Source organism: Myotis lucifugus, unplaced genomic scaffold, assembly GCF_000147115.1.
Source record: "Myotis lucifugus unplaced genomic scaffold, Myoluc2.0 scaffold_166, whole genome shotgun sequence".
Lineage (NCBI taxonomy): Eukaryota > Metazoa > Chordata > Mammalia > Chiroptera > Vespertilionidae > Myotis > Myotis lucifugus.
The window spans coordinates 2,738,315-2,753,828 of NW_005871214.1; the positions used below are offsets into that span (position 1 = coordinate 2,738,315).

The 15,514-nt window shown below is 37.3% G+C and overlaps 1 protein-coding gene across 1 annotated transcript in view; it reads right to left on the minus strand.

The window, feature by feature from the left end:
• Positions 1-15,514, minus strand: part of LOC102417625 (leucine-rich repeat-containing protein 9) — a 92,572-nt gene that overhangs the window by 55,026 nt on the left and 22,032 nt on the right. Inside the window, exons 10-15 of the mRNA XM_023759926.1 lie at positions 15,042-15,173; positions 11,118-11,294; positions 10,679-10,796; positions 5,195-5,327; positions 3,078-3,200; positions 2,307-2,422 (exon numbers count right to left, since the gene is read on the minus strand). Coding sequence (XP_023615694.1) covers positions 2,307-2,422; positions 3,078-3,200; positions 5,195-5,327; positions 10,679-10,796; positions 11,118-11,294; positions 15,042-15,173 — 799 coding nt within the window. The remainder of the gene's footprint in view (positions 1-2,306; positions 2,423-3,077; positions 3,201-5,194; positions 5,328-10,678; positions 10,797-11,117; positions 11,295-15,041; positions 15,174-15,514) is intronic.

The window sequence follows — 15,514 nt, forward strand, 5'->3', positions numbered from 1 at the left end:
TGCTGAAAGCATACTTGACTAATACAATCCCATTCATAATAACAAAATAAAATATACATGCCCAGAACTATACTTAACAAGAATTAAGGCCTATATAAAGAAAACTGTCAGAGAGGACTTGAGTAAATGAAATAACTTATCATGTTCCTGGATGAGAGGCCCAATACTGCAAAGTATTCATTTTACCCTAAATGAAGTTTTAAATTCAATACAATCTCAATGTAATCCGAATAGGATTTTAAATAGAATTTAGCAAGCTGATTCTAAATTTTATTTAGTAAAGAAAATGCTCAAGAGTTGGCTGAGAATTTTTTTTTTTCCAATGAGTTAGGGGCAGGGGAAGGGAATTTGCCCTATCATTTATCAAAACATATCATCAGGTTGTAATAACCAAAACAATGTAATAGGGGTCCAAGATTAGATAAGAAAATGAATAGAACAGAATAGAAAGATCTATAAATCGGCCCCTTATATATGAAAATAATTTTAAAAACAAAGATGGTATCTTAAAGTAGAGGAAAAAAGATGATGTTTGTCAAGTAGCTGTTCATTTTTAAGAGACAATTTATTTGATCACCATACCTCCCTCACACAATATAGAAAAATACCTAGATGGAAGTAATATCTAAAAGTTTTAGAATAATCTATATAAGATTTGGAAGAAAATAAGAATCCTGTCTAATAAAGAGAGAATATGCTAATTGACCCTCACACCATCGCAAAGATGGTGGTACCCACAGCCAATAAGGAGGGATATGCTAATTGACTGCCCCACCCTCAAAAATGATGGCACCCACAGCCACATGATGGCCAGCAGGGGAGGGCAGTTAGGGGCAGCCAGGCCGGCAGGGGAGGGTAGTTGGGGGCGACCAGGCCAGCAGGGGATGGCAGTTGGGGGCGACTGGGCTGGCAGGGGAGGGCAGTTGGGGGCGATTGGGCTGGCAGGGGATCAGTTAAGCATCGATTGGGCTGGCAGGAGAGTGGTTAGGGGGTGATCAGGCTTGCAGGCAGAAGTGGTTAGGGGCAATCAGGCAGGCAGGCAAGCGAGCAGTTGGGTGCCAGCAATCCCGAATTGTGAGAGGGATGTCTGATCGGGCCTAAATTGGCAGTCAGACATCCCCCAAGGGGTCCCAGATTGGAGAGGGTGCAGGCTGGGCTGAGGGACACCTTCCCCCCCAATTCACAAATTTCATGCACCAGGCCTCTAGTATTTATATAAGCCTTCTGAAATGAGACATAAAATTTAGAGTTCATACTGGAAAAGAAATATCTGACTTCTTAAAAATTAATGTGTAAATTACAAATTAAAATGAAAGGTAAGTCTTTTGCTACAAATAAAAAAATACAAGTGACAGAAAATATTTGCAACATATAGACATGATAAAGGATTAATATCCAGAATGCATATAAGAATTTTTCCAATCAGTATGAAAACAATAGAGCCCAATAGAAAATGTTTAAAGGATATTATAGGTGATTCAAAAAATTATAAATAACCCATAACATATGAAATAATAAAATATCCTCTTTTTTTCCCCCATCAGAGCGAGGGAAAAAAGATTGGTAATATTTTGTGTTGGTAAAGATGCAAAAAACAATCACTATTATACTGTTGGAAATTTATAAAATGGTAAAAACTTTGAAGAGAATGCTCAAATTATCAAAATTTAAAATGCATATTCCCTTTTACTATCCAAATTCTTCTTTAAACCTATGCTGCAGAGAAATGTCTACAATGATGTTCACTGAAATATTGTTTTAAATAGTAATAATACTGAAAGAAACCTATGTTTCATCAATAGGGTAGTCAAATAAATAAGATTATTTTTGAATAGTATGCACCTACCAAAAGACTGATGTATAGACCTATATGTACTGAAGTGAAAATATGTCCAAAACATATTGTTAAAGGCAAAAATCATCGCACAATACTTAGAATTTGATTTTACAATGTAAAATGGTATGTGTTGTTATATTTGTAAATGCATAGAATAAGTCTGAAAACAAACCTACAAAGGCTGTTAATAATGGATGCCTCCTGAAAGAGAGTGGGGTTGAAGTGAAAGAAGATTTTCATGTTTATTCCATATTTTTCAATATAGTTTGAATCTTTTCCAGTGGGACTCCAGCCATATGTTACTCATGTAACATATTTGCATAATTAAAGTATTTAGGTGTCATAGTGATTTGTTTTTAAAATTTAAGTATATATACATATACATATGTATATGACATAACATTACTAGACTTCAAATTAATGTTATGTTCTCATTTAAGAAACTCTAGTATTAAAAATACATCCATACCACTGTAACAAACTCAAATTCAACGATGTATTCTGGCAAAACAAGGTCATGATCAAAGACAAACCACTTGCACTGCCGAAAGCTGCAATCACAGTTTCTTTGTCCCACTATAGAATCTAGAGTAAAATCAGAAACAAAAACAGGCAAAATAAACACTCTTCAACATGACACATGATATACTTTTTTCATTCTTACATAGATTCATGAACAACAAATTCAGCAAGTTCCAACTATTATTTTAGTGTGTGGAGAGTTTTCTTCTTATATCTTCCCACAATACCTAGACTGTTTGTTAATTCTATAAATACTCACTATTCACTCTGTCACAACATAGACTAGTAGGATTTACTTTTTTCATATTATTTCCCTTTTCATACTTTTTCACTTTTCTATTCAATATGTGATTCATATAGTTTTGACAAATGTATTTCTCTAAAACCTTTGTTGTTAAAAGGGTTTTTATCTTTTATCATGTCATATATATATATATATATATATATATATATATATATGTATTTATATATATATACACATATATGAGATTATATGTGTGTAAAATATAAAATGTTACAAATAATATATTTGCACACATAAATGACATTGAAATAGGGGTTAGAAAAATGGAAGTTCATTAGTAGCTAGGAACATTTTTTTTGTAGAAAAAGTTTACAAACTACTTGAAATAGAGGTTAAATTGTAAGCATCTGTATTAAATGCAAACGTTTTGTATTCAGAAAGATGAAAGCACATTTCTCTTTATGGTAGACATACTTAGTGCACATTTTCGAGGGACGAACACTGAATTAACCATTGGATAGTTGGCCTGACTGATGGAGTCCTGTTCACGAGCCTGAACACTCTGGCCAAGGAAAACCTTTGTAATGAGGAGGATGCCTAAGTTGAAAAAGCAAATAATTTTTAACAATTCATTTTAGTAATTTTCCAATATCGCATTTCTTATTGGCCTCAGACCTGACTGTATGCTCTGTAAAGGCAGAGATCCTGCCTAACTTGTTGCCACTGGATAGCACATAGCACATTGCTTGATCTAAAATAGTAGCTCAAGAAATACTTGTTGAATAAATGCAATGGTTATAAAAGGAGATTCCTATAATTATATCAAGCAAAGCTTTACAGAAAAGGAAGAAAAGGACCCAAAAATTTAGCAATATTTTTATTAAGTAATTTAAAATAAGAAATCTGTTGTCCTTAATGTTAACTGTTGTAAAAATTCATCTCTGCATCATTAGTATTTAGCATGTGGCTTGGAGCATAGGAGGCAATCAATAAATGTCTACTGATGGCTGAACATTTCTTTTCCCTTTAGATTTTAGGGAACCTTGAGATTCACTAAATCCTAAGGATTTCCAGGAGTCACTGAATCATATAGAGTAACTTCTAATTATAATGCATAAAACATTCAGATGACTTTTTAAAGAACTACATATCCTATATAATAAAAGGGTACTATGCAAATTAAGCCTAATGGCAGAACAACTGGTTACTATGATGCGCACTGACCACCAGGGGACAGACACTCAATGCAGGAGCTGTGCCTGGTGGTCAGTGCGCTCCCACAGGGGGAGCTCTGCTCAGCCACAAGCCTGACGGCTGTGAGCACAGTGGTGGTGGTGGGAGCCTCTCCTGCCTCCTTAGCAGCACTAAGGATGTCCGACTGATGGCTTAGGCCCGCTCCCCCAGGAAGCGGGCCTAAGCTGGCAGGTAGACATCCCCGGAGGGGACCCAGACTGCAAGAGGGCACAGACCAGGCTGAGGGACCCCCCCAAGTGCACGAATTTTTGTGCAACAGGCCTCTAGTAAGCTATAAAATGTTAATCGGTAGAAACTAATTGCTTTGGAAAGCATATGCTAGAAAGATGGAAAACACCATCCTTAGGATAGGAATGTAGAAGGATGAGAAAAAAGATTTAATTATTTTTTTTCAAATAAATAGTTCTTTCTAGGTTCAATAATCTGCTTAATTTCCTCGAACCGAGAATATCACTCATATAAATGAGTTAACCAAATTTCTGACTACTCAATCTTCAGTAGGTTGGATAGTTAAGACCAAAGAATAGGTGTCCCTTACTCCCTGACTTGATCAATTCTCATTATGATTGATACTATGCACTAATACTTCATCTTTGTGGCTCTTATGATAATTATAATTCTACATTAATTTGAATAATAATTAATGCTTGTGAGCACCATAAAAGACAAGACTGTCTAGTTTGCATTGACTATCCCTATCACCTACCAAGTGCCTCATTGTGTGTAAGCAGTCAGTAAATACGGGTGGAATGAAAAATGAACTGTGTAAGAGGGCGAGGCAAGAAAGGACATGATGAGCTGGTCTTTTCCCCTAATCTGTAGGTACCAGGGAACCTCTTCTAGAAGTGTCCTACAAATGGGTCATGTACTTTTATTTATATCTACTCAAGATGCAAATAAAGTTCTGATGATTGAATAAATGAAATAACAAAAGTTTATCTTTAAAAAGGTAACTTATAAAGCAATCCATTTGGGGTATGTGTAAGTGTAAATAATATATATACATTTATATGTATGAATATATGTATATTTAAAGTTTATTTTAGGACACAATGAACAAAAGCAGACTTTATATTAGATAACATGGATTAAATATGAGTAACAAATGAGTCTCATCCTATTAATGTTGACACATAAAAATCACTCAGTAATATTTGTTGACAACCTGATTAAAGTAATAGATCAGAAATTCATGTATTACTACACTGATAAATACTAAAGAAAATGGGTTCAGAAAATCTCCTGAGTTGATAAACCAAGTATCAAAAATGATATGAAACTAATGAATTTGAAGACTTAGAACTTAAAGGTTCAGGAATAGAGTATATTTGTATTACCATGTCTATAGAGTTCATGGTCAAAGGAGTTTTTCTTATCATCCTTGTGCTTTTGCTGTAGAAATTCAATTCTGGGACATTCACACATGCTTAGGCTGTTAGCAAGAGTGACAGCTTCCTTTCTGAGAGGCAGCTGTAATGAAAAACAAAGTCAGTTTTTTATAAAATTGGTAATATGTCAACTTCAACATAGTGGGTTTATTATTTTATGTTTATGTGGTGTAGGATCTACAGTTTTACACATATTCAATGATACCCCACTAATAATCGTGCATATTTCAAAAAGAAAATCCTATGGGAATGAGATATTACATTAGTGAAGGTTCTTATGTATGTATATTTTTTCTAATAATATATCTAGTCTAATAATCTACCTCGTTTTTCAGATACATCTCACTGTGCTAGTGCATGAAAATTTTAGTTTGCATTGTGACTTGATTTCTTTCTTCAAAGTGTTTTATCAGAAATATTTATGTTACTTGTTGTGAAAGCAACTCTAAAGAGCAATCAATCTCTAGTTTTAGCAGTCAAAAAAACTAGAGCTAAGAGAAATTGTATAATCTATCCAAAGACAGAAGTAGAAGTTGGCAAAGCCATGATCTAAACTCAGTTCTACTTCTCCATGTCACTATCACAGTTTTGAAATTATTATTAGTTTAATGTTAGTAGCCAAATTATCTAGAAATATATCTTTTTTATAAAAGCTGAATTGCCTATATCTTTTTTTTGTATTGAAATCTGTTGTCCAAAGAAATTTTATAAAATAAATGCTGAAATGTGGCTCATATGACCACAATTTCCACACTCCAGTAAGTACAACCTTCTTAGATTTCTAGGGAACATCACTAAATATTTATTAGATGCAAGCTATTTGTATGGCATTGTGAGGCTATCGCATGGTCTTGGCCATCAAATAAGAGAGGGGCTGGAAACTATACCCAATAATAAAAAATACAAGGGCCCTGACCGGTTTGGCTCAGTGGATAGAGTGTTGGCCTGCGGACACAGGGGTCCCAGGTTCGATTCCAGTCAGGGGCATGTACCTTGGTTGCAGGCACATCCCCAGTGGAGGGCGTGCAGGAGGCAGCTGATTGATGTTTCTCTCTCATTGATGTTTCTAACTCTATCCCTCTCCCCTCCTCTCTGTAAAAAATCAATAAAATATATTTTAAAAAAATACAAGGCATCACTAGATGCATCAAATAAGATATCCCTTTTTAATTGAAGTGGTTAAGATTAGACATAATTCCAATAATCAGAAACTTTATAGAGGAAAGTATTTTTAAGAGGAAGAAACCATATGAAGGCACAGAAACAGGTGTGATTGCCATTCATCCATCTGCCCAACTATCCATCTTTTATTCCTCAGACTTCAACTAAGAATCTATAAACAGCCCCTATCCTTAAGGACTTTTGGAGAAATGCATAGAAATGATTACATTTCAATATAACAAATGTGCTCCAATTGCTTGCCACTTAATCAATTTCCACTTAACCAATTCACAGCATTAACCAATATTTTCCATTTTCTCTATAACCCACAGTATGGTGACAGTCAGTATAAGAGGGTACTTTAATAATTACTTCTAATTAGATGTACTTCTAATTCCATCCAGTCATGTTGTATGCTTATCAAAAGTCAGTTAATTTTATTCCTAAACTTGTTTATACTGGTTTTATTTATTATTAAAATTATGTACATTACATAAAGCAATTAAATATGAGATATTTTCCAGCCAATATGTCCCCCCATTCTAAGATCTTAACAATGAGAGTAATTGATGATGGGTGTAGAAAGAAGGGCATGTTAGTAAAATTTAATCTTTGGGTATTCTCATGTTTTGAAGCAAGACAAGGAACAAAAAGGAAACAAAGATAGGGCAATCAGAAAAATAAGAGGATAAAAATAGTGCAATATCATGGATGCCAAAGGAGAGTTTCAGAAAGGAAAGATCAGTCAATAGTATCAAATGTTTCAGACAATAGTAGTAAATATTATAAAAAATTTCTTATGTGCCAGGAACTGGTCCAAGAACCCTTTTGATAAATTTTAATAATACATTTTAGTTAATCAAATATTTCCAAAATATTATCATTTTAATAAGTAATCAGAATATAAGAAATTACAGTCCTGTTTTCTGTACCATGTCTTCAAAAACTGGTATATATTTTAAACTTAGAGTCCATCTCAGTTCTGGCTGGTAGCCCTTCAAATGGTCAGCAGTCACATGTGGGTAGTGGCTACTGTACTGGACAGAGCAGGGCAGAGGATTAGAGATAGCGCATCTCCTTTAGGAAATGCAGGAGTTGAAGCACTAGCACAATGCCTGGCAAGCAGAAATGTTAGCCCCATCCTTCCCCTACCCTCTGTGCCCATGATGGTTCATAGTTCTCTGAAATGACCCTGAGCACTTTACCTTCTAAAACTCTCAATTCCTCACCTCCTTCATACTTCTCTTCCAGAAAGTACGGGGGTGGGGGGCACCCTCACCACACCACCTGCTGAAGCCACCATCACCTCTGGCCTAAGCTGCGTACCACCTCCTGCATAGAGTGCCCTTGTTATTTGCTCCGACTCCCTTCAATCCATTCTCCACAGAGCAGCTGGAAGGTTGTTGTTTTGTTTTAAAATGTTGGTAAAAATATGGTAAAAGCTACCATTTTGAACATTTTAAGCATACAATTCATTGGCATTAAGTACAGTCATAATATTGTGCAACTATCACCACTATCCATTTCCAGAACTTTTCAACATTCCAAATAGAAGCTCTGTACTCATTAAGCAATAACTCCTTATTCCTCTATCCTCCCCACCCACTTGTTCACCCCTATTCTACTTTCTATCTCTACCAATTTGCCTATTCCAGGTACCTTATATAAGTGGAGTCATATAGTATTTAACCATTTGTGTCTGGCTTATTTCACTTAATATATATTTTCAAGGTTCATCCATGTCATAGCATGTATTAGAATTTCATTACTTTGTATGGCTGAATAATACCATATATATATATATATATATATATATATATATATATATATATATATATATAATATTATTTGTTTGTTTACCCATTCATTGGGTTGTTTCTCCTTTTTGGCTCTTGTCAAAAATGATGTTGTGGACACTGATATGCAAGAACTTTTTTAATGCATATGTCACTAAATCCTGACCACAACTCTGTGAAGTAGATACTATTATCATCTTCATTTACAGATAGGAAGAAACAGGCACAGAGAGGGGAAGTCCCACAGCCGGCGAGTAGGGAAGCAGGATTCAAATGCAGCAATGTTTTTGTTTTATGTGTGCCATATGTGAAAAGGGTTAGGAAACACTGCTCTATACCAGTGTGCTACAGTTGCCTCAACAAGAAGGTAGAGGACTGAGAAGGGTTGATGACATTTTGGAGCTCAGGAGTGACCAGGAATAGAGCAATGTGAGCATCAAGGTGGGGACAGTGAAGTAGAGAATAAATAAATGGTGGCAGTAAAAAGAAAGAGAAAAATGGGATGACAAAAAGCACAGCAGTGTTAAGTGAATGTATTTTTTTTTTCCAAGATGGGATGGACCTTGGAAAGTTGAAAACAGATGAAAGTAGACTTCAAGGTCATCAACAAAAGGATCACAACATAAAAAGTAAGATAGCTAGAAAGATTAAATAGTCATGCAGATAAATTAATGGACTTATTCTTGTGCAATCCAAAGAATGAGGATGCTGTACTTTCTATGATAGCACTAAGCCTTTTGTGAAACAGAAGTTTCCTATCTTATCTAATAAAATAGAAACCTGCAAATTGACTGTACCTCTGTTACAGTCACAAGCCATGCCCACAAGCCATGCCCACAAGCCAATCAGAGGAGCTATATGCAAATTAACTCAACCAAGATGGCGGCCGGCAGCCAGGGAGCTGGAGCAAGCAGGAGGCTTGGTTGCCCCGGCAATGGAGAAAGCCAAGCTTCCCGTCAGCCCTGGCTGGCTGCAGCCTCTGCTCAAGGCAACAAAGTTTCAATTATAAAGATAAATAAATCCCAGATACCTGCTTCCAGCCAGCCTCCACTGGGAGCTAGGGTGGCTGGGGGCTTGGCCAGCCTGCAAACAGCCATCAGCCCCTCATCCAGGCTGGCCAGGCACCCCAGTGGGGACCCCTACCCTGAACGGGCTGTGGCCATCCTGCAAAGAGCCACCAGCCATTCACCCAGGCTGGCCAGGCACCCCAGCAGGACCCCCCCCTGAAGGGGGTGTGGCCAGTCTGAAAATGGCCCTCAGCCCCTCACCCAGTCTGGCCGGGAACCCCAGCAGGACCCCCACCATGATCCAGGACATTGTTCAGGGCAAATCAGCCGGCCCCCACCCATGCACCAGGGCTCTATCCTATATAATGAAAGGGTAATATGCAAATTGACCCTAACAGCAGAACGACTGGGAATGACTGGTCACTAGACACACACTGACCACCATGGGGCAGACGCTCAGTGCAGGAGCTGCCCCCTGGTGGTCAGTGCGCTCCCACAGGGGGAGCTCTGCTCAGCCACAAGCCAGGCTGATGGCTGCCAGCACAACGGTGGTGGCGGGATCCTCTCCCGCCTCCTCAGCAGTGCTAAGGATGTCCGACTGCAGCTTAGGCCTGCTCCCCGCTGGCAAGTGGACATCCCCCAAGGGCTCCCAGGCTGCCAGAGGGATGTCTGACTGCCAGCTTAGGCCCAATCCCCCAGGGAGCAGGCCTAAGCCAGCAGGTGGTTATCCCCCGAGGGGTCCCAGACTGCGAGAGGGCACAGGCTGGGCTGAGGGACCACCCCCGGAGTGCACAAATTTTTGTGCACCGGGTCTCTAGTCCTATATAATAAAAGGCTAATATGCAAATCGACTGAATGGCACACTAACCACCAGGGGGCAGATGCTCAATGCAGGAGCTGCCCCAAGTGGTCAGTACGCGCCCACAGGGGTAGCGCTGCTCAGCCAGAAGCTGGGCTCACGGCTGGTGAGTGCAATGGCGGTGGTGGGAGCCCCTCCTGCCTCTGTGGTAGCGCTAAGGATGTCTGACTGAAGGCTTAGGCCCGCAAGCCATCAGTTGGACATTCCTCAAGGGCTCCCGGACTGTGAGAGTGTGCAGGCCGGGCTGAGGGACCCCCCACCAAGTGCACGAATTTCGTGTGCACCGGGCCTCTAATATATATATGATTGCCTCGCCGGCATGGCTCAGCTTGGTGATTGAGCATCAACCTATGAACTAGGAGGTCATGGTTCAATTCCTGGTCAGGGTACATGCCTGGGTTGCAGGCTTGATCCCCGGTGTGGGGTGTGCAGGAGGCAGCCGATCAATGATTCTCTCTCATTATTGATGTTTCTATATCTCTCTTTCTTCCTTCCTCTCCAAAATCAATAAAAACATTTTTAAAAAAAGGATTTAGGAAAAAGTACATGCTTAACCAAAACTTTGTTCATGAGGTAGAGAGCATTGTTCTGAATGACATTTTTTCCTTACCTTGCTTGTTTCATTGTCTTTGAATCCTTTTTCAAGTATTTGTAGCAGATGTTTTTTCTTTAATGCAACTTCAGGATCAAAAACATAAAAAAGGCATTCCAGCATCTTTCGATGGCTCCTTAACAATAGAGAGGGGGAAAAATTGAAATCTGATATTAAAAAAGCTTAGCTGTAGATAAGACAATTGTATGTCCTGCCCAGGATTATCCTAATTATATTAGTTGTTCCAGTGTCATTATTAAACTTCCATTTACCCTCAGTCTCAAAAAGAGCCCAAATGTGGATAAACTAGGTCATCTTAGTCAAGGGAGATGCATGGAAAGGAAATATTTACTAAGAAGTTATATTTTCAATATTGTAAACTTTTAAAACAGAAAGACATTTTTACAAAATAAAACCAGACTTTAAAAAATGTTCCTTATGGAATTTAACTTCTTACTCTGAATCATGTATATCTTCATTGTCCAAAAATGTTTGGAATTTATCTTCAAATTTTAGTCTCAGAATACGGTTGTTAACTTTGATGACACGTTTTACTTTCACTCCTGTAATACCATATGTTCTGAAGTCCCATGAACAAAAACGTGCTAGAATTAATTCATAGCAGGAATTAAACCTAGGTGGGGATACAGAATATATACAAAGAAAATAATAGATTTTCTTCAAAATGTTGAAGAACACAAAGTTGCATATGATAATAGTTATAGCCCATATTTTATGTCCCCTTCCCCCACAAATATACATCGTCATATAGTATATGTTGGTTGAAAATGAGCACACTTATTCAATCGATAAAAGAGATGCTAAACTTTGAAACATAAAAATAATAGTTCTCTTCTTAATCCTTATGTATTTATTCTGACTAAAAGATATATTAGTAGAGCAATCCTGCATTTCTGAAACACTTTTTCTTTTGGCTTCAGGGAAACTACATGTTTCTTGTTTGCTTCTTCTTGGCTGCTCCTTCATGGTTTTCTTTGCTCCTTCTTTTTCCTCTGACAGTCTTGAATGTTGGATCGACCTAGGACTAAGTCTTTGGCTCTCCTCTTGTTTCCATGAACACTATGCCTAGATAATTTCATCTGTTTCTTTGGCAATATATAACACTATATATATATCCCAAAATGTATATGCATACTTTGAATAATTATAAAATGGTGTTTATGAAAATACATTCCATTTTCAAAATTGAGCTATCAGCTGTTAAAGTGTGCATACATTTGGGGGAATATATATATATTCCAATGTTTTATTTCGAGACTTTATCTCTACTCAACTTATTGCATATACCCAGACCAGATATATGCAACTACCCACTTAATATGTTCACTTGCATATGTAATAGGCCTCTCAAACGTAACTTGACCAATGCCAGCCCCTAAACCTGTTCCTCCTGAGTGTTTTCCATCTCAGTATATGGTACCACTATTAGCTTAGGTTAAAAAAATCAGGAATAAACATTGCCTCCTCTCATTCTCATCAGTATCCAACTCCTCAGCAAGTCTGTTTGGCCCTACATCTAAAATACATTCTCAATGTGACCCTATTTTATCACTGCCACTGAGATTAAGTCACTGCCATCTCTCGGTGGGACTCTTGCAATAATTTCCTAACTAGGGATATAGAAGTGAAAGAGGCAGGATCCCTGCTCTCATGGAACCTATATTACAAGGGGGTTGGACAAAGAAATAAATAAGCCATAAATAAAATCATTTCTAAACGGATAAGTGCTTTGAAGAAACAGAGGCATGGGGTAAGGAATGGAGTGGGGGCTACTTAAGAAGGGTTTTGAATTAAGAATTGAGAGAGAAGGAGGAGGGGCGGGCCATGTGAAGAGCTTAAGAAAATGTACTGAAGCTGCTCTCTGCTGCCCTCATCTGGCCATACTCACAATAGTTCTGGTCCTGTCTTAAACAGAATTTAGATTAAGAGATTTAAAAATGGATCAATTTGAAAGGAAATTAAGTGATCCTATATGGTATATATTTGCCTTTGATTATGAGATGTCTGTTCTCACTAGCACAGGACCTGAGCATGGGTGTGGACTAAGATCACAGAGGTTCCTGATGGATGGTCTCTCCCTAAGACTAATATCTGAAGGGTAAAAACCACATGATCATATCAATAAATGCAGAGAGAGCATTGGATAAAATCCAGCAACCATTTGAGATAAAATCTCTCAGGAAAGTTGGAATAAAGATCATATATGACCAACTCACAGCCAACATCATACTCAATGGGCACCAACTAAAAGCTTTTCCCTTAAGATCAGGAATAGGATAGGGATGTCTGCTTTCACCACTCTTATTCCACATAGTACTGGACATTATTTCTACTTTATATAGGCTGTGTATCATATCATTCCTGTTTTTACTATGTTAGTATTATCTTAGGTTTTGTGTATTAAATGATATGATTTGGTGGATTGTTTTGGGGCTTTGGGAATGCACAAAAATTTTCCCAAATAAGGTAATGGTAATTGCTTCACTTTACACCATTTTGGTTTATGAAAGGTTTCATAGAAATGCTCTTCTTTGAAATAGTGGAGAAACCTATATGTGAGCTCTAGCTCTATTCCAGTTCATGGGCTAAATCACTGCCTTTGAAAATATTAATAAAAGAGAAGTCAGTGCAATTTAAAGCACTTTAGTCAATATTTCTCAACATACATAAAAGATCAGGACTAAGGTGGCCAAGTTTGTAGTGTGCTATAAGTGAAAAACAGTCCTTGGAATTCTGCCAACGTATACTTGATTTTCTCCTTAAAATGGATCAAGGTTATTTTTATTAAAACCAAGTAAACAATTGTTAACACTTATCACAATCCATCAAGGTATCTAATTTACTATCAGGCTGACATATTAACCTAAATGGCTTTATGCACAGCCCATGGACACAGACAGTGTGTATGGGCCATTTCTTTTACATATTTTTTCCACTAATCTACCTGTTTTATAAAGAGCTCACTTTATAATAAGTTAAAAATAAACAGATATAAAATTATGTTTAGATTGAGTGCATATAAGTGACAGGCTGAAAAATTATTCATGCATCTTGCAAAGGCACACAATTCAGGTTTTGCACTTGAAAAATTAAGGCCTCTACTTTGCATGGGAACTGGGATGAACACCTATATTTTGCACATAAAAATAAAGTATGGTGGTTAAGCAACCATTGGTAACTGCTGGGAAAATGGATGTATTGATAGAAAAGAAAGATTTTAAAAGGTCTCTTTCTTCCTGAGGCAGAGCTTCTCACACTTTTCCACCAAGGTACCCACAAGGTTCTTGAGAACCACATCGAATAGAAACCAGGGGGCTTGGTTGAAAGTAACCCATAACAATCACACTTTTTTCCCCCTAAAAGATTAGTGCAAATTTTGCATTTGATTTCACAAAGAATCACAGATTATTTCAACACTGACTGCGAGTAAAGGCATCCCCTGGGGTGAAGTACCAAATCCATTCGATAGCTCTATGTGTTTCTTGGTCTCTGTCCACACACCCAAGTGTGCAGTCTGCCCCTAGAGTTCTAGGGCAATCTTTGGCTATTTCATGGGTTTCCCAATTTTGAGAAATTGATTACAGAAATGTGAAAGTAATAATTAGTGATACTTTTCTGTAAAGGCTTTTTTTTAAAAAAAAGATCATTATTTTTTTGGTTGTACCCTCCAGTTGAGGCAACACAATCACCTAATCACCTCCTTGTGTGTACCAGGAGGCCTTGTTTCTGAACTGTGGATGCTGGATTCTGCTTCTGTTTCTGGCAGCTCTCTCTATTTTTGTCTAAATACACTGGCCATCTGGATTCCTGGTTTTCAAGTGTATGCCTTACTTTAACTTGTATAGTCTATGTGCACCCGGACTCTAGCTAGCTCTAGACAGCTTGGTTTGACTTTGATCATGGAACCTCCAGGAAATTTCTTAGGCAGCCTTCTCTGGTGTTTGTAGTCTGTGGTTGCCAAGCCTGCTTTGCCATTCCTTTTCTGTTCTAACTTCTCATCCAATATTCAGAATCCAGCACTACAATCTGTCCAGAAATAATCAGTATAAACATACATAAAATTAATACTTGACCGTGAACTTTTAAATTATATTCTTCTTTTGGGGTAAGGTAAATTGGGTAAATACCAACGAAATACCATTAGGATGTTTTCAAGGTTAGTTCATGGCAATGATATAAACAGAAAGATGTATAGATGGTAAAATAGGTAACTGTCAATTCTCAATGAATGAATATTCTATATAAGAACAGTTTTGAAAATAGGGTATTTTAACATTTTTATAAGTTGATATTTTTGGTTGATGGACCAAAGCACTTAGAATTATTTTTAAAGCTATAACTAAATTTCAAACAGATTTACCATTCATCAGATCGAGTGCCTTCTTCAAAGTGGATATTTCCTACAGTCTCCAACTCAATTGACAAAAATGGGATCAATAACCCACTACTTTTCTTCTTTCGCTTTGTTTCAGTACGATAAATTGTTTCAATTCTATTTAAGAAAAAAATGTATCAAGCTATTAAAATGATCTACAAGTCACAACATTGAAATTCATGATTGATTTTTTAAGAAGCTGATGTTAAAATACAAGACTTTTTGTCAATGGATAAAGACAATGTGGTGTTAATAGTTAAACCATGTAAAATACATTATATTTTTGACAACTAAAATCACCTTAATATTTGTTAATCTCAGAACAAGTGAAGGTTCAAAGACTCTCCTGGCTCTACCACTTGCTCTCATATCTTAGACAAGTCACAACATTGTTATGCTGCAGTTTCTCAGTAAAATGGCAATATTAATGGTACCGATACCTGAATAGGCTTTTTTGA